Source organism: Trachemys scripta, chromosome 1 (genome assembly GCF_013100865.1).
Source record: "Trachemys scripta elegans isolate TJP31775 chromosome 1, CAS_Tse_1.0, whole genome shotgun sequence".
Taxonomy (NCBI): Eukaryota; Metazoa; Chordata; order Testudines; family Emydidae; genus Trachemys; species Trachemys scripta.
The window spans coordinates 343,519,853-343,538,552 of NC_048298.1; the positions used below are offsets into that span (position 1 = coordinate 343,519,853).

Here is an 18,700-nt window from a genome sequence, read left to right on the forward strand (position 1 = left end):
TTTTTTCTCCTGGTGCTATGACTCTCTGAGCAAGTCCTTGAAGAGCTATCTGATGACATGGTGCTGGGCCTCTTCCCTGAAACACTGACTAGACAGTCAGAGAAACGCTAAACCCTTTTCTGACCTTACTGTGCATTGTCAGCTGGGGAGTCAGTCTGGGTACATCTCATTAGCTCATAGGGTTTCTCACCTTTCTTATATCTGGTAAGTGGATGCCTAAGGCTCCTGCTCCCTCTCTTGGCATTCCCTCAAGTCACTGCCCCCTGCCTCCCCTTTTCCCCCAAGTCCCTTACCCCTGACCCACTGATTCCCCCAAGGTCCTGCTCACTTCTCTGATTCCCTTCCACCTACACTTTCTGGATCAGCTCTGCATCCATCCCTCACCACTGGACTCCCTCTGCTCCAGGGCTAAGACGGGATCTGCTACAGCCTGGCAAGGAGCTTGCAGTGACTGCAGTGAGGACTCAGCTGTGGGGCCCACTGGCCACTCAGGAGCACAGAGGGAAGCCCGGAAGCTACACAGAAATAGCTGAGGATTGGGAGCAGAGTTGTGAGGCAGGCGGGTGAGGCTGTGCATCATACAGCTTGTGAGCCCTAAAGCTCAACTACAAATTCCTGAGGGCAGAGACCTTTGTCTGGTTTCTTTCCTTAGCTTTCAGCTCCCCAGTGTTTCTCACTGTTGGGACCCTGTACCGGGCAGGATGCCTTCCATCGGTTTGGGCTGGGAGCTCCTTGCTATGCAAACTTTAGTGCACAGATGAGTCTGTAAAACCTATTGCTCTAAATAACCAAACCAGTGCATACTGCCTGATTCCATACCACGTGGTTAAGATGGTTTGGACAATAGCCCATTTCTCTCTGGACAGTCAATGAACTTATAATATAAAGAAACTTAACTGGACTAAGGCTGTACCGGAACCCACATGGATAACATGTCAGCAACGCCAAACACAGGCCATAAAAGCCCAAGCCCTCCAAGGAATGAATGCATTCCAACTAGCAACGAAACCGCCTCCAGATTGTACCTGGACTGATGTAGCCTGTGCCCTTCAAACAGGCCTAATTAACTCTCACTCGCTTCTCAGTCAGATTACCTATGCTGTAGGGGTATTATTTGTATTAATTGTATTATTGGTTGTATTCATGGGATGTTTAAAGTTATGTGCTGCCCTAGCCTCTCCCCGTAAGCCATACTTGTAAATTCTGTGGCCTACCCATTCCAATGACCTGCCTTTCCTATCTCCCTGTAGTATGACTGGTGGACCAACATATCGAGCTAACTGGAGCCAGAGCCTCCAGGCTGAGTGCCCCGCCAGCCAGTGTGCGGGAAAGAGGTGTGCCTGGGCCCTTCTTTGAAGAGAGTGGGGGAGTGTTGGGGCATGGAAGGGTTAAGTAAAGACCTGGGTAACTGTTACTATGGTAATAGGGGAGTATGGCACAGGTGAGCAATATCCCTGGCTTGATGCATAAAGTTTGTTACCCACCCTTCCCGTTTTTACTTGTTCAGGATAGAGAAGTGTCCCAGCTACATAAATGTGTTCAGGGTCATGGCTCCTTCCCCACCCCCACCCCGTAAATTGCTGATTAAAAGAAATTGTAGTTACAATTGTTGTAAAGAAACATGTGTTTAAGGTAAAAGCACCTGCACAACATGCTTAATGCTGTAAAGAGGGGAGGGTATAATTATATTTCTGATAAGGCTATTCATTATATGGGCGTTCATATTACTAAACAAGGGTTTAAAAGAGTGTGATGTGATAAATCTGATGCTCACTCAACAATTGGGTGGAGGGGAACAAGTACTGCAATAAAGGAGTCCATTGACTCAATCCGCCTCTGGGTCGTCCTGCTCCTTCTTTCCATCTCTAACATGATCATTGTGTGTGAAGTTATAAAATGTTGCAATATATGTGTTACTGAAAGATGTTGTGAAGTGTCTGGGAAAATCTCAGCTTGGTAAACAAAGGCTGTTGCATATCTTCCCCACATCGAGGTCGAGGTGGGGATGAGCAAACTATATTAATGAACTTGTACAGTTCTGATCTCTGTGCCATACAAGGTTGTATAATTCTGGGTTTCTACTGCAGCAGGGGTGCAAGACTAGGGGAGCTGGGAAATTGGCTGGTGCTCCAATATAAATCGAAGCATTCCAGTAACTCGCTATTAACAATCCCTGGAGAGGCTGGCTGTGTATCATCAGCCGAGCAGCATGAGAAAGGCCAACCCAGCTGGAGTGTTAGGGGGCACAGCAGTTCCAATGTCTCCCAGACTTAACCCCGGGTGACAACCAGTCACAACCGTTCCCATTTAGTAAAGGCCTATACCACGCTCAGGATTTCCTTTCTTTCTAATATACTTAAAACTCTTCTTATTTTCCTTAACCTGATAGCCATGGATTTGTCTCTGGTGTCTTTTGCTGCCTGTAGACATGTGCTTCGTCGCTCATAGTACAAATTAGCTGGAGACCACTCCTTGAAACACCAGTGCCCTTTTATTTCCCTGTCTTTTCCCCCCACCACCTACATACAGCTCTATACAGTTCAGTATCAGTCAGGTAGCCCCTTGGGGAACAGCTTGCGCTTCCAGCTAGCTAGGAGCAACAGGCCCTCACTCCTCACTTTCCTGTTCCTCCCCTCCTACTTCCTTCCTGCTAGCTTTATAGGCCTTCCCCCACCAAGCTCACAGGTGTCTCTCTTTTAGGACTTTAATCAGCCCCAGCCTGTCAGCTCCAATCACTTCCCCTTACTGGGAGCTGAGCTAGCAGGCTGTGAGCTAACAGGGGCTGAGTCAGTGCCTTTTGGCCAGCACCCTGTTACCCTGCCCTTACCCATTTTCGATACTTCTATCCTCTCCCCCTGCTTTAGAGGCACTGATGTACCATCTCCTGTCAATGGATGGAGGGCAGACACCCATACTCAGCCTTCTGGATCTCTTTGCATTATTTGAGCCTGTTGTCAATGAGATACAGCTGTCTCACTTAGGAGGCAGCAGCAGTCCAGAGGGATGTTCTAAATTGGTCTGATTCCTTCTTGGCAGGATGTACCAAGTAGCAGTTTTCAGAGCAGTAGCCGTGTTAGTCTGTATCAGCAAAAACAATGAGGAGTCCATGTGGCACCTTAGAGACTAACACATTTATTTGGATATAAACTTTCGTGGGCTAAAACCCACTTCATCAGATGCATGGAGTGGAAAATACAGGAGCAGGAAGAAATACATGAAAAGATGTGAATTGCCTTACCAAGTGTGAGATTAATCTAACAAGACAATTCAATTGACAGCAGGGTGCCAAGGGAGGAAAAATTACTTTTGAAGTGGTAATGAGAGTGGCCCATTTCAGACAGTTGAAAAGAAGGTGAGAGTAACAGAAGGGGGAAATTAGTGTTGGGGAAATTAGGTTTAGGTTATATAATGACCCAATCATGCTAGGAAACTGCATCTCCAACACTAGACCCCTCCCTGGTGGAGTCCCACAGGGTCAATTCTCTCTCTAGGACTTTTCTACATCTCCATGCAGCCTGTGATAAATGGGGGGGGGAGCTTCCTTTTATGGACACCCAGCCAGCCAGCGAGCTATAAAGTCCCTCTTGGTGGCTGTTCTCTGCTTGCTTTGCCTGCAAAGGGTTAACAATGTTTCCCAGGTAAAGGAAGAGGAGTGGGTACCTGACCAAAAGAGCCAATGGGAGGGCTAGAACTTTTTAAAATGGGGGAAAAAAACTTCCCTTTCTTTGTGTGTGCACCTCTCTGGAAAAGAGGGGAACAGAGGGCAGCAGGAATGCTGTGTAAGGCTTGAACCAGGTACAAAAATTCATTGTTCATACCTAGAAGAGGGAATGTTTAGTTAGACATGATCAGTTTTATTTCTGTTTATTTTTTAAGGCTTGTGGATCTCCTCTGTGCTAAACCCAGATGCTTTTGTTTGCTTGTCACCTGTAAGCTGAACTCTCAAGAAAGCTATTTTGAGTGTTTAATTTTTGTAATTGTTTTTTTTAAGATCTAGCAAAAAAGCCTATGTTCAAGATGTATTTTTTTCCTTTTTGTTTTTAATAAAATTTACCATTTTTAAGAACAGGATTGGAGTTTTGGTGTTCTAAAAGTTTTGTGAATGTTGTTTGATTAGCTGAATGCCCCCCCTTTTTTTCTTTGCTTTTTTTTCTCGGTTTTTTCTTGGGGGGGGGGGGGGGGGGGGGATGAAAGGGCTTGAGGGTACCCCACAGGGAGGAATTCCCAAGTGCTCCTTCTTGGGTTCGAAGGGATTTTTAGCATTTGGGTGTTGGCAGAGTTTACCAAGCCAAGGTCAGAGAGAAGCTGTAAACTTGGGAGCTTAATACAAGCCTGGAGTGGAAAGTATTAATTTTTTAAATCCTTGTGGGCCCCCACTTCCTGCACTCGAAACGTCAGAGTGGGGATTCAGCCTTAACATGGTGGCAGAGTGGTGGGATAGTTTTGAACGAGAAACACAGACCTCAGGATTTTAAAAGGACACATTTTTCCTTTTGGCCACTTGAAAGCCAGAGAGGGTTTTTTTTTTCTCTCTCTCTTTCTTTTCTGCCTGAGGGGGAACAGGCCTGCAAAGGGATCGGCTGCAATGCCAGGGAGTCCAACAAGCCATTTATTTATTGTCTTTTCTATATTCATGGCAACATAATAGGTTGGCTAAAGTAGGGCAGTCCTGTGCATGAGGTTGAGGTCAGGCACCGAAACCAGTCTTCCCAAAGTGGCGCGTCACGGTGAAGACAGCCCCAGATGAAGCCCAGACATCCAGCTCCATGGTGGAAATACAGGGAGGGGATGGGGGACCATGGACTTCCCAGGAGGGAAGAGTCAGCCCTCCCCCACCCTAGATCCAGTGCCAGGACGGAGGGATGCCTTTAACTCAAGCCAAGTTCTAACTGAGGCAGAATGGAATTTCTACCCAGACATGAAGCGCTTGGAATCAGAGGACAAGCACTTGGAAGTGGAGGCGAAGTGTGCAGAGGCAGAGGAGAGAAAAGAGGTGGAGCACATGGAGGCGGAAATGCAGGAGGGAAAAGGACTCAGGATTTAACAGAGTCTGTTTGCTGGATATGACAGACTTCCCCAAGGTGCAACCTGAAACAGGGCTTCTGCTGACCCCTCTGGCATACCAACCTGGTCTCTCTCTCACAGTGTGAGGCTGTGACAAACTGCAATCCTCTCCCGGTCATGCACTGACACAATCACACACAGCTGCAGTTACATGAATGTTTTCACTAGCCATGCATTAACCAACAATAGAAATGATCCAGGCACTTCCCCCAGCTCTCCCGCTGAGAACCCCAGAGCTGTACCATCTTGCCCTGATCAGAAGCCTGACCTGTGTGGAGAGGAGAATGCACCAGCCCCTGTTCCTGAGAAAATTTCCCTTTTACATTTCTAACACCACACTCTTTTAGGTAAATAAATAGAAAGCAGATGTATTAAGTACAGAAGGATAGCTTTTAAGTGACTTTAAGTATTATTAGCTACACAAAGATGGATTGTAAGTGACTATAAGTAATAGCATACAGCTTAAAGTTTGTTATCTAAGAAATAAACAAAATTGCAATGGGAGTTCTATAAACTAGACTGGAATTGAATCAAGCCATGTCTGACCTTGATGGCAAAAGCAGTTCACCAATCATCCATACAACCCCTTCAGCCTGGGACTACATCCCCAGTTCAGTCCTTGTTCCTAAGTATTTGCAGGAGTTGTGTTGTGGAGGGAGGGAGGCTAAATGATTATATCACTTCCACCTTTCGTACTTCTCCAATGTAGAGGGAACTTAATTTTTCCAAACAAAAGTCCCCAGCACAGTTACTGGAAAAGTAAAGGTACAAGATGGAAGCCACTGTCCCATGAGCTGGTCACATGCCCTTGCATGCTTTCAAAACTTTAGGTACAGAAATGACACACACACACAAATAGGGAATCATATTCAGCAAATTATAACTTGTCCATTGATACCTTACATGGCATAGAGTGTATACATTACACAATAATCATAGCACCATGGTAAATATTGGGGTGCCAGGGTGTTGCTTTGGTGTACAGGATGTCACACCTCCCCCCTTAGTTCACTGAAGGAGTGTTAGTCACTGACTGATGCAGAAACAGTGTGTTCAAGGCTCTATTTATTTTTTGACCATACAATTCCCAAGTGTTGCAAATAATGTAGTGCTATCCACAGGTGTTCTGGCAAAGTTCTGTGTACCTTTCAACACTTTGTAGATCAGCCTAGTGACATGAGAATCAATTTTTTGTCATAAAATTTACCATTAGCAACTGACTTTGCATTATGAGATTTAACAATAACAAAAAATCTTTTAAGGCTGGTGGGCATTTCCAAGTATTTTTATTGTACCACGCCTTGTGTTTGGACAGTTTGGTTTGTTCAGTACCCATTGTGTCTTTCACCTTCTTCCTGAACCTTAACATGTGTTTAACTACTGGTTTTCCTTTCCCCAAAGTGTCGCCTTCAGTAGGGATCTTAGTTTAAGATCGTCTTTGGGGTCTTGGTATGCCAGGGTCTGGTGAGATAAAGATGTAAGGGGACTTTCCTGGTTAGCTAGCCCCTGTCGAGCTGCTTCCCAACCACAGGGTATGACAATGCAAAAAATTCACCGCGTCTTCACCTTGGGCTTTCCCTGTGGTCCCCACTCCCAACACTGGGAGGTTCCCCACTCCCCTTTCTTAGGGAGTTGTGATTGGTACTCTCTGGGCTAAGAGGTGTGTCTTCTGCAAGCAGCTCTTTCATAGCTGATTTTTGTTTCTTACCAGTCCAACCTGCCACCCTGTGTGCTGAGACTACCTCTGAGACCGTTTTCCCTGGCAGCTTGGGACTTCAGTACCCTGTCTTGTTGAGCCAGACACGCTAGCTTGTTGCAAACACAGACCCCGGTCTGAACCACATCCCCCCAGAAGCTGCAGGCTTAACTGAAAACAGCTTAAGAAGTGCTCCTGTCTCCAGCACCCAGATACCCAGTTCCCAAAGGGATCCAAACCCCGAATAAATCTGCTTTAAACTGTATAAAGCTTATACAGGATAAACTCATAAATTGTCCGCCCTCTATAACACTGATAGAGAGATATGCACAGCTGTTTGCTCCCACAGGTATTAATACTTGCTCTGGGTTAATGAATAAGCAAAAAGTGATTTTATTAAATATAAAAAAGTAGGATGTAAGTGGTTCCAAGTAATAACAGACAGATTGTTCCATTTTCTTTCAGGCATCTCTTTGAGGTGGAGAGGCTCTCTTTTGAGCCAGCTGAAGACAAAATGGAGGGGTTTCCAGTGTCTTATATAGTCTTTCCATTGTGGGTGGAAACCCCTTTGTTCTGCTGTGTAAAATCCCCACAACAAGATGTAGTTTGCAGTCACCTGGGCAAGTCACATGTCTATGAATGATTCAGCTTTTTGCAGGCCGACTCCGTTGTATACATGTTAGTTTCAACATTCCCAGGAAAGCTCAGATGTAGATTGGCATCTCCCAAAGTCCATTGTTAATTAAATGTTTCATAATTGGGCACTTACTGAGAATAGTCCTTTCTCAAGAATCTGACCAAATGTTTCACTGAGGCTACTTAGAATCAAACAAGTAAATAGCCAATATTCATAAATTCGAATACAAACATTATACACACATACAGACAACATAATCAGCAAACTACAACCTTCCCATAGACACCCCACTTGACTTCCTGTGGACAAGACCTGGTGCAACCATAGGAGCCTAGTTGCAACAATGATGTGTATGTGGTCACAATTTATGTCAATAATGTCACACCCTCCTCCTGAACTTACTGCCAGAATCTTGGACACTGTCCGTGATGGAGGCATTACATGTAAAATCCCTGTTTGTTTCCGGTCACTCACCCTCCCAGTACCTTTAAACCCTATGATGTCATTCATAAGTGTCCTAGCAAAGTTCTGGGTTCCTGGTCTCTGGGTGCTTGAAAACATGTTCAGGTGCAGTATTGCTAACAGAGTGCAGATAGCAACATGGGTCAAAGTGTAGGAGTCTTGGCATTTAGCCACCAATGCCATGTGGCAGTATGCCTCAGTTTCCCCTGCCACACAGCAAGCTAGGCCTGTTATGCTTTTGCTGATGTGCCAAGCTTCCAGCCTGTTTACAGGTATAAGCTGAAAAACACTTGTGGGGCTGTCTTGTCACCATCCTTAGCATGTACAAGTTTTTTTCCCCACAAATCAGGTATGTCACACATCTTTAAAGGTCTTACCATCAGTATTAACTCCTTTGTCTTGACCCATGGATGAAGTAGCAAAAGACACAAGATTAACAGCAAATCTGTGTTGGACAGTCTTTGTTCACACAATTTAGCTTGTTTAGTGTTCACTGTATTTCCCAATTCCTTTGTGTACCATGGTAGGTGCTCTGATACAGATTCTTCTGCCTCTTTGGAGAAGGCTTTCAATTCAGGCATGTGCTTGAGGCTTTGGCAGTTATCCCACTCTCTGCTCCCATCTGGTCAGCTGGGTAGACTTTCCCCTCCAGGAGATCTGACCCCCAGTCTTCCCTTAAAACCAGATCCACAGAAGAGCTTCTCACACAGACTAGACTTCTTCCTAGTCTGGGTCCAGCAAACACTCACACCCTCATAGTTACTGTCCTTTGTTCCATTTTCTGTCAGGCATCTCTTTGGGGTGGAGAGGCTATATTTTGAGCCAGCTGAAGACAAAATTGAGGGGTTTCCAGGGTCTTATATAGTCTTTCCATTATGGGTGGAAATCCCTTTGTTCTCCTGGGTAAAATTCCCTGAACAAGATGGAGTTTGCAGTCACCTGAGCAAATCACATGTCTATGAATGATTCAGCTTTTTGCAGGCTGTAGCCATTGTTTATATGTTAGTTTGAACATTCCTAGAAAGCTCAGATGTAGATTGGCATCTCCCAAAGTCCGTTATCAGTTAAGTGTTTCTCAATTGGGCATAAGAACATAAGAATGGCCGCACTGGGTCAGACCAAAAGTCCATCTAACCCAGTATCCTGTCTACCAACAGTGGCCAATGCCAGGTGCCCCAGAGGGAGTGAACCTAACAGGTAATGATCAAGTGATCTCTCTCCTGCCATCCATCTCCACCCTCTGACAAACAGAGGCTAGGGACACCATTCCTTACCCATCCTGGCTAATAGCCATTAATGGACTTAACCTCCATGAATTTATCCAGTTCTCTTTTAAACACTCTTATAGTCCTAGCCTTCACAACCTCCTCAGGTAAGGAGTTCCACAAGTTGACTGTGCGCTGCGTGAAGAAGAACTTCCTTTTATTTGTTTTAAACCTGCTGCCTATTAATTTCATTTGGTGACCCCTAGTTCTTGTATTATGGGAATAAGTAAATAACTTTTCCTTATCTACTTTCTCCACATCACTCATGATTTTATATACCTCTATCATATCCCCCCTTAGTCTCCTCTTTTCCAAGCTGAAGAGTCCTAGCCTGTTTAATCTCTCCTCATATGGGACCCGTTCCAAACCCCTAATCATTTTAGTTGCCCTTCTCTGAACCTTTTCTAGTGCCAGTATATCTTTTTTGAGATGAGGAGACCACATCTGTATGCAGTATTCGAGATGAGGGCGTACCATCGATTTATATAAGAGCAATAATATATTCTCCATCTTATTCTCTATCCCCTTTTTAATGATTCCTAACATCCTGTTCCTGAGAATAGTCCTTTGTCAAGAATCTCACCAAATGCTTCACTGAGGCTACTTAGAATCAAACAAGTACATAGCCAATATTTATAATGTTGAATACAAAAATGATACACACATCCCTTCTCTCCATGTGTCAGTATATAATGCTTACATCTGTAACTTTCACTCTATGCATCTGAAGAAGTGAGATTTTTACCCACGAAAGCTTATGCCCAAATAAATATGTTAGTCTTTAAGGTGCCACCAGACTCCTTGTTGTTTTTATACAGACAGCATAATCATAATCAGCAAACTACAACCTTCCCATAGAAACCCCACTTGGCCTCCTGTGTACAAGACCTGGTGCAACCATAGGATCCTGATTGCAACAATGATCTATATGGTCACCGTTTACATCAATAATGTCATGGATGTCATGAACAAAGTCCTGGAAAATCAGGACCTGGATGGAGATGCCTTCCATCACCCCCTCTCTATCCCTGAAGATCAGTTGAGTGATTCCTTCACTCCGGTTATTTACACAGTTCCCTCTCAAAGCGTCAGTCACAGGTTGGGTGTCTGAGTGCACAGATGCCAAACCAGCCATTCTGTCCTGGGCATCATCCATCTAAGAGAGACTTAAAGAGCTTCAACTATTTATCTTATCAAAAAGACAATCCAGCAGAGACTTTCATGGGGAGAAAACAATGGGAAATAATGGGCTCTGTAATCCAGTGGAGAAAGGCAGAGATTAGCCCAATGACTGGAAGCTGAAGCCAGACAAATTCCACCTAGAAATAAGGGCCAAATGTTTAGTATTGAGGGTGATTAAATGTTGCAACATATTGCGAAGGGAAGTGGTCGATTCTCCAAAACCCCATGTCTACAGATCTAGACTGGACAGCCCCCTAATCATTTCTGTTGCCCTCTGCTGGACTCGCCAATCTGTCCACAACTTTTCTGTAGTGGGGGGCCCAAAACTGGGAACAATACTCCAGATGTGCTCTCACCAGTGCCAAATGGAGAGGAATGATGCTTCCCTTGTTCTTCTGGCAGTGCTCCTTCTAATGCAGCCCAATGCCAATATGGGGTTAGTCTTCTTGGCAATAAGGGCACACTGTTGACTCATATGCAGCTTCTTGTCCACTGTAATAGCCAGGTCCTTCTCTGCAAAACTGGTACTTAGCCAGTCGGTCCCCAGCCTGTAGCAGGGCATGGGATTTTTCACTTGTCCTTGTTGAACCTCATCAGATTTCCTAGGTCCCAATGCTCCAATTTCTCTAGGTCACTCTGGACCCTATCCCTACCCTCTAGCGTATCATCCGTGAACTTGCTGAGGGTGTAATCCATCTCATCATCCAGATCATTAATGAAGATGTTGAACAAAACTGGCCCCAGGACAGACACCTGGGACACCCCACTTAATACTGGCAGCTCATTAGTTAGAATGCTTCCCCAGTATATGTCCATAGTCCAGAGGTTAAAGCAGGAAAGAGGCTAAATGAAAATGTTTCCAGGGCCTTATATAGTGTTTGCCACGTGGAGGGAAACCCATTGTTTCAAACAAAACCCTCAGCCCAGTTTGTGGGAAAACACAGGATGAGCCTCTTCTATGGTCCATTGTGAGTTAGGTGTTGTGTTAACACTTTAACATTGTGAGTTAAGTGCTAAGATGTGCTGTCTAAAGACCTTGTTGCTGTTTATCACAGGAGCAAACACATCTGAAATACAGGTACACACTCAATATTCAGACACAAACATGATACAGGCGTACAAATAGGATAATCATATTCAGCAAACAATAACATTTCATACACACCTTTCATGAGCACAAGTCCATGGGGCCGGATGCACTGCATCCGAGTGTAAGGGGACTGTTGCCCCCTTACTAACACTCAGTGGGGGGTTTTGGTTGCTAGCTCCCAGCACTAAAAGGGGAGGGGTCGATGGCAAATCAGGAGTCTGAGACTGACAGTCCCCAGGAACAATGGGGAGAGGCCAATGCTCCAGGTCGGCCTGATTTACAGGGCGGGCAGCTAATCAGAGAGTCAGGAGGCCAGGGGGGGTCCCGTCCTCTGTGTGAGCTGGAATGGCCTGGGTCAGACAAAGTGATGCAGACCTAAGGAGAGAGCAGGGGCCCGAGCTGAGCTACTGGGAGCAGAGCTGCAGCCCCAAAGCCAGAGCATGGCCCAGAGAGAGCAGAGCTGCCCTGGGAGCAGAGCTGCAGCAATCAGAGCCAGAGGGGCCAGAGAAGAGCCCAGGGAGCTGGAGGCAGAGCAGCAGTAGCAGCAGCCGTGCTGAGGCAGAGTGGAGCTGGAGCTGGAGCTGGAGCTGGGGCTGGGGCTGGAGCCGTCCAGAGCTGGGTGCGGGGAGCAGCTGGGGAGAGCGGGGGAGGGGGACCCTGGGCAGTGGGCCCAGGGCAGGGAGACGCCTCAGCCAAGAGGCTCTGCAGGCCAGACTTGGAGGGGGATCATAACCCCGACCGGGCGGGGGCGACGCTGGGAAGAAGGGTCCTGCCCCCTAGAGCCTGAGAGCGTGTGGCCACCACCCGAGCAAGTGTCCGACCCACAGCGTCTCTGCAGCACAGCCAGGGCCTGAGAAGGAGCCTGGGACCTACAAGGAACAGCCTGTGACCTGCCCTGACGTTCCAGAGACACTGGTTGTGATGTTCCCGGCCACAGAGCGGGGTGATGTGTTTTCCTTTAACCTTTCCCATTTTTCCTTATTCTTTTTTAAAATTAATTGTTAATTAAACAACTTGTATTTGCTTTAAATTGTATGAAATGATCAGTGGGTCAAGGAGGTGCCCAGTGCAAAGAGAGTACCCCGGAGTGGGGACACCCTAGTCCCTGTCCTGGGTGACTACAGCAGGTTGGGGGTCGAGCTCCCCAGGAATCCTGGGCCCAGCCTTGTCGGGGTTTACGAGGACTCTGCCAGACAGGAGAGTGGAAGGGGAGCCCTCAAGGGCAGGGAGGCCTCTGGGTAAAGGGAGTGGGAGCGAGGACTCGGATCCTTTCGCTAGCCCCCTTCACCGGGGTAGTGCAGAAGCCAGGAAAGTTCATTGATCATTCAATGGGGTTTTTTTCTCATGGTTCACAAAGGTCCTTAAGCACCTAACTCCCACTGACATATATCTCTATGGGCCTGTTTGGTGGGCTGGAGAAAGGAGTCTGTTGAACAGAACAGCTAATCATCAAGTGATCCATCCTCCATCACCCATTCACAGCTTCTAGCAAACAGAATTTGGGACATCACCCCTGTCCATCCGGTATAAGGACAGGAGAGCACGTAACTCCGCTCTATGGCAGGGAGCATCACAAACAGCCGTCTCTGAAATGTAAGGGCCATTCACAGTCTGCTCCTCACATTTCCCAGGCCTCCTGCCCAGGCTCTGGCTGTGCTGCAAGGATGATGTAGGTCGGACACTTACTTTGGTGGTGGCCACATGCCTCAGGATCTAGGTGGCAGGGCCCTTCTTCTCAGTGTCGGCTCCCCCATTGGGGTTATGATTCCTCTTTCTCTGTAGCCTGCAAGGTCTCTTAGCCTAGGGCATCTTCCTGGGCTGGACTCTCTGCCCAGGGTCCCCCTCGCTCTCCCAGCTGCTCAGAGCACCCAGCTCGAGACTGCTCCAGCCCCAGCTCTGTTTTTGTGAGGCGCCAACTGACCCTTTACATTCCCCCTGGCTAAAATTCTGAAACAGCCACAATGTTCACACCAACACAGCAGGGCTCCATATTAACAGGATTTACCAGCATCATGTTATATAAAACCATCCACAATCAATAAAAGGGCATTTAATATATTTAATATCACATGTCCATTACTTTATACTATACACGACAATATTCATTAAAGCACTACATAGAACCAATCACAAAATAATCTTTAAGTGTAACAGGCAGTGCACCACTAGTAGTTCTCTGAGACGTTCAAATCTGGTGGTTCATTACTCATATTTTCTATTCCCCTATTCCTGGGTTGCACCAGGTCAATTTGAGGGACCTGTCAATGTTGATCAGGGTTTGGGTTTCCTGCTTTGATTTCAGTCTCCTCAGAACATGCTGCTCTGTGCTTCCTATGAGCCCTGGTCAGAATAAAAGTCCAGCGTTTTAGCAGGTCCCTATGTGTTAGGCTGTATAGTGTAAACCGACAGTTTGGGATTGTTGTGAGTGACCACATTGTGGGGATTTGACTCCCACTTGTCCTGTAGTTTATTGCGTCTCCAACATCGATAGTAACGAACTGGTACATGGTCACCAGGTCTGATGAGAGCCCCACTGGACTTGCAATCATAAGCCCTTTTCCTATTTTTGGCCGTGTCTCTAGTTGTACTGAAAGCAACTTCACCAGCTGTCTTGGACCTGTCATGGGCACCTTTGCCGCAGCCATCGAAATTGATCACCTCACCCTTAGAAAAGACCTCTTGATGCTTCTCTGGCAGCTATCTTAAGTTAGTCACCCGTTTAGGAACCAGCCATTGAGCCAGGGAATTAGGCCTGTGCTTCATTTGGCAATAAACCTGGCCGAGTGCCTTCGTACCTTATCAGAGTCTGTGGTCATTGGGGTTCTCTCGGGGTCTGCTGTGCCAGCTGTCTGTGCAGAGCCAGGGCAGCACACAGAGGGAACACACACACAGCTGACTGTTATCATCATTGGACAGAGAAGAGCACCACACCAATGTCATCAGCCTACCTAAAGAGCTTCTAGATGTACTGGTCAAAAGCATCATGCAGAGTGTACGTTAGACTCAGCTTCACTATCCAGCTTCAGCCCCTGGGCAATGGGTGCCCTGTAGTTTCAGATAAGGTGCCATCTACATGTATAAATAGCCGGCTAATGGTAGATGTTCCGTTTATCTCCCTCCCTATCAGCTGCCGCAGCCACCCCGGCCTCTGCCCAGCATCCCGCCTTCCCAGCTAGCACAGGACTTATCCTTCTGCCTCTCTCAGCTGTTGTCCTCCTCGCTTCGACTTGATCCCTTGCCCTGCCCCCGTGGCCTGGCTCAGGGCAAAGGGCTCCCAGCCCATCCCCATTGCAGGGACCCTGCCTGCTCCAAGCCCCCAGCCGGGAGGAACAAAAGGGAGCTGAATGTGAAGGAAATAAGCTGCACAATGGTCTCTGCCCTCAGGACTTTGTAGCTGAGCTTCAAGGCCCACGAGCTGCATGATGCACAATCTCGCCCGCCTGCCGCACGACCCGCTCACAATCAGCTGCTTTTATACGGCTTCCTGGATTCTGTCTCCGCTCCTGACTGGCCTGTCAACCCCAGCGCTGCATCCTCACAGCACACACCGCAGGCACCTGGTCAGGCTGCAGCAGCTCCCGTCACAGCCCCGGAGCAGAGCGAGGTGGAGATCGTGACACCCTGCACCCCTATATTCTCCACAGGCATATAATGATGGCATGTTGTGTACAAAGGATGCCTTGTGAGGTATCATTCTAAAAGTCGTGATGTATTGAACATTAATATCCTGTTAAGTTGCATGTGCTGTCACTCGATTTGAAGTTAAGGAGTTTGGCTTTGCATGTGCTTCTGAAACATGGAGTGAGGTTGAGAACCCCTCGAGCCACCTTTCAGATACAACAAGACAAAGGCCAAAGACAGTCCATGGCGAAGTGAGGCAATACACACAAGCCTGAGGATTACCCCAGGACCTGCGCACAATAGAAACCTCTCTGAGATCGCACTGCACAATGGGAACTCTTTGACCCAGATCACATCAAAAGGGCTTTCCGGCAAGTTCAAAGAAGATATAAAAGGGGCAATACCATGATGACAGAGTTGTCATTCTCCCTATAACAACACACCTGGACGTACCAGAGGGAAAAGACAGAACTGGGGGAAAATGCTGGTCCCGGGCAGGAAAGAAGGAAGCCTGCTTGAAAAAGCTAATCTGCTTGTGCTAACTGGGTGGGACACTGCTTGATTCAATCCTCCCTAGTACATTAGGATTAGATCGTGATTTTGTTTTATTTCTTATGGTAATCTACTTGGATTTGTTTCCTTTCACCTATAATCAATTAAAAGCTCTCTTTCCGTAGCTAAAATACCTATTTTATATTTTACCTAACATAATCTGTTGTTTGAAGTGCAAAGGGGAAAAATCTCAGCTCATGCACAAGAGTTGGTGCACATCCATTTTCCTTTGTAGAAGTGGCGGATGGGTAATAAATTCATACTGGTAAGGTTTTGACCAGGGTAGGACAGTAGAGGCCTGGACTGTTAGACTGGGGAGCTGAGAGTCTTGTGGCTGTAGCATCTGTATTGTGGTTTCATGAGTGGCTGGCCACAGCAGTCATGAACACATCTGGGGGTGGTCCCTGCCCATGGCTGTGGATGAGAGGCAAGCTTGGAGGGGTTCAGCTTGTCACAATATTACAATGCAAGAGGGAACCCAGATTGGTGAGACAGATGGGTCAGCTCTATCTCAGTATCAGGTGGCAACCCAGGAGGGACCCATCACACAGATGATCCAGAGAGTGACGGGGGAATGGAGAGGAGTGAGTAACAGGGGCAGAGCCTTAGGAGGGAAAGGCCAAGAAGTGGGTGGAGCCTTGACAGAAGATGTGGAGCAGCGGTGGGGATTTTGGGAGGAAAGGTGGGACAAGGGGCAGGTCTCCAGGTGTAAGAGGTGTTCAGTTACAATTAGAATTACAATTTGAAAGGTGGCAACTCTATGTGTTAATCAGCTGTAGATAAACCAATTCCATAGTATGTCATGCTAAGAAAGCACAGTAAGGCCAGGAAAGGGTTTATTGTCTCTTTGACTCTCCAGTAAGTGATTCAGGGAAGACGGCCCAGCACCATGTGACCAGCCAGGTCTGCATGGAGCTTGGTCTGAGACCTAGAGCACCAGGAGAAAACTTTAGTCCCTTTATGAGTTAAGAGCTGGAGCAGCCTGTCCCGGATCTGTTTGGTCCTCATCCCGTAGATGATGGGGTTTAGCATGGGGGGCACGAGGAGGTACACGTTGCCAATAAAAACATGGAAATGAAGGGGTAAATTGTGCCCAAATCGAGATGTGAGGGAAGAGAAGAGAGTTGGGATGTAAAAGGCTAAAATGACACAGAGGTGCGAGCTGCAGGTCCCAAAAGTCTTGAGCCGGGCGTCCTTTGTGGGGAGGCTGAAGATGGCCCTGAGGATCTGGGTATAGGACACAACAATAAAAAACACATCTAGTCCAATTCTACAGATTAGCACAAATAGGCCATAGTAACTACTGACGCGGATGTCGGCACAGGCCAGCTTTACCACATACATGTGCTCACAGTGCGTATGGGGGATGATGTTGGTTCTGCAATATGGCCAATGCCTCGCCAGGAAGGGATAGGGCAGTGCGAGCATGCTTCCACGCACCACCACGGCCAGGCCAATCTTGACCACCATGCGATTTGTCAGGATGGTGGAATGTCTCAGGGGATAACAGATGGCCACGTACCGATCCACAGCCATGGCCACAAAGATTCCAGACTCGATCGCTGAGAAGCAGTGAATGAAGTACAGCTGGGCGAGGCAGGCACTGAAATCGATCTCCCTGGAATTGAACCAGAAGATGCTCAGTATTTTAGGCACGGTGGATGTGGACAGGACCAGGTCAGTGATGGCCAGCATGCAAAGGAAATAGTACATGGGCTCATGGAGGCTTAGCTCCCTCTTCACAATGAACAGGATGGTGAAGTTCCCCAAGATGACTATGATGTACATGGCGCAGAAGGGGATAGAGATCCAGATATGGGCTGCTTCCAGGCCAGGAATGCCCAGCAGGATGAAGGTGGAGGGGTTAGTGAATTCGGTTGTGTTGGAATCTGACATGGAGTAGGGGAGATGTCCAACTCGAAGCAGAATGGTGTCTCCTACTTGTACCGTATGTTCCCCTGACTTGCTGTATATGCCTAGGGCGATGGTTGCAGCACAACTGCCTGGATGAAGAGACAATATGAATATCAGACATTTCATGCATTCCTGGAGGCTGTTCTCATGGGTGAAGCAGATTGACGGCTCTTCACACACTGAAAAGTGACATTTTCATTATTCAGAGAAATTAATTATCAAGAAATGACCCCACTAATGCCAATGGGGCTCCCTGCATCAATCATTTGTACACATCATGGTGTGGGAAAAATTAATGGGCACTAGCTGGAAATACACCTCAGAGAAAGACCTTGTCGTCACTGATAGCAACACTATGGAAACAGCAGTTCATTCGAAGCACTGGGCAAAAAAGGCAATGTTCGGATGCATAAGGAAATGGTTGGAGAATAACCTGCTGTGGACACACACTCAGTTTTGGTCACCCAGTTTCTGTAAAGGATATAGCAGATAAAAAGAGGAATTCTTAGACAGACGTTGAGAATGGGGGAGGCGGACATGTGCAGAGTGATTGAAAAGTCTGGGACTGTTTAGAGAAGAGAACAACAAGGGAGCATATGATTGAGGAAAGGGAAAAAAAAGAATGGAACTGATTACATTACATTCACATTGAGAAATGGAGAAGAGTTCTGAACCAGTAATATCTATACACACTTAGTGCTTCAAAAGGACTAATTCCCCAAAGCTGAGGCAAATTATCAGAAAAAATGATTGGGAGGAAAAGTGGGATGGAAAAATGGGAATGAAAATCGGAAGTTCTTGAACAAGAGTTTTAGATAGCCAAAGTTGTCCACCTTCTTTTTAAGCTAAAAACCCACTTTAGTGTCAAAGTGAAGGCAGCAGTTAGGCAGGGGAAAGCAACACATAACACATGGGAGAGAAAAAAAAAAGAGATACCAAGGAATACAAATTGGAAGTTTTGAAAATTGACCAGGGAAGTTAAAGATATCAAAGAAAATCCATGCTTGGCAGAGTTAAGGATCACAAAAAGGACTTTATTAAGTATTTTAAGAAAATAAGAAATCCCAGAAAATATTTAAGTGAGTTCCTAGAAGGGGAAAGGAAACTTTTGTATGTTCCAGAAAAGGCAAATGTATTCAAGAAATAGTTTTGTTCTGCATTTGGAAAGAAGCAGTGTGATGTACTCATATCACCTCAGGTGATAAAACACTTTCCAA

At 46.6% G+C, this 18,700-nt stretch overlaps 1 protein-coding gene across 1 annotated transcript; it reads right to left on the bottom strand.

The window, feature by feature from the left end:
* Nucleotides 1-16,436: 16,436 nt before the first annotated feature.
* LOC117888064 (olfactory receptor 52R1-like) lies at nt 16,437-17,465 on the bottom strand. Its single transcript, XM_034791156.1, has one exon. It carries the CDS (start codon nt 17,463-17,465, stop codon nt 16,437-16,439), a length of 1,029 nt encoding a protein of 342 aa, XP_034647047.1.
* Nucleotides 17,466-18,700: the final 1,235 nt, after the last annotated feature.

Bases quoted from the DNA above. Each gene is read 5' to 3' on its own strand.
- LOC117888064 (XM_034791156.1), bottom strand. From the start codon at position 17,465: ATGTCAGATTCCAACACAACCGAATTCACTAACCCCTCCACCTTCATC.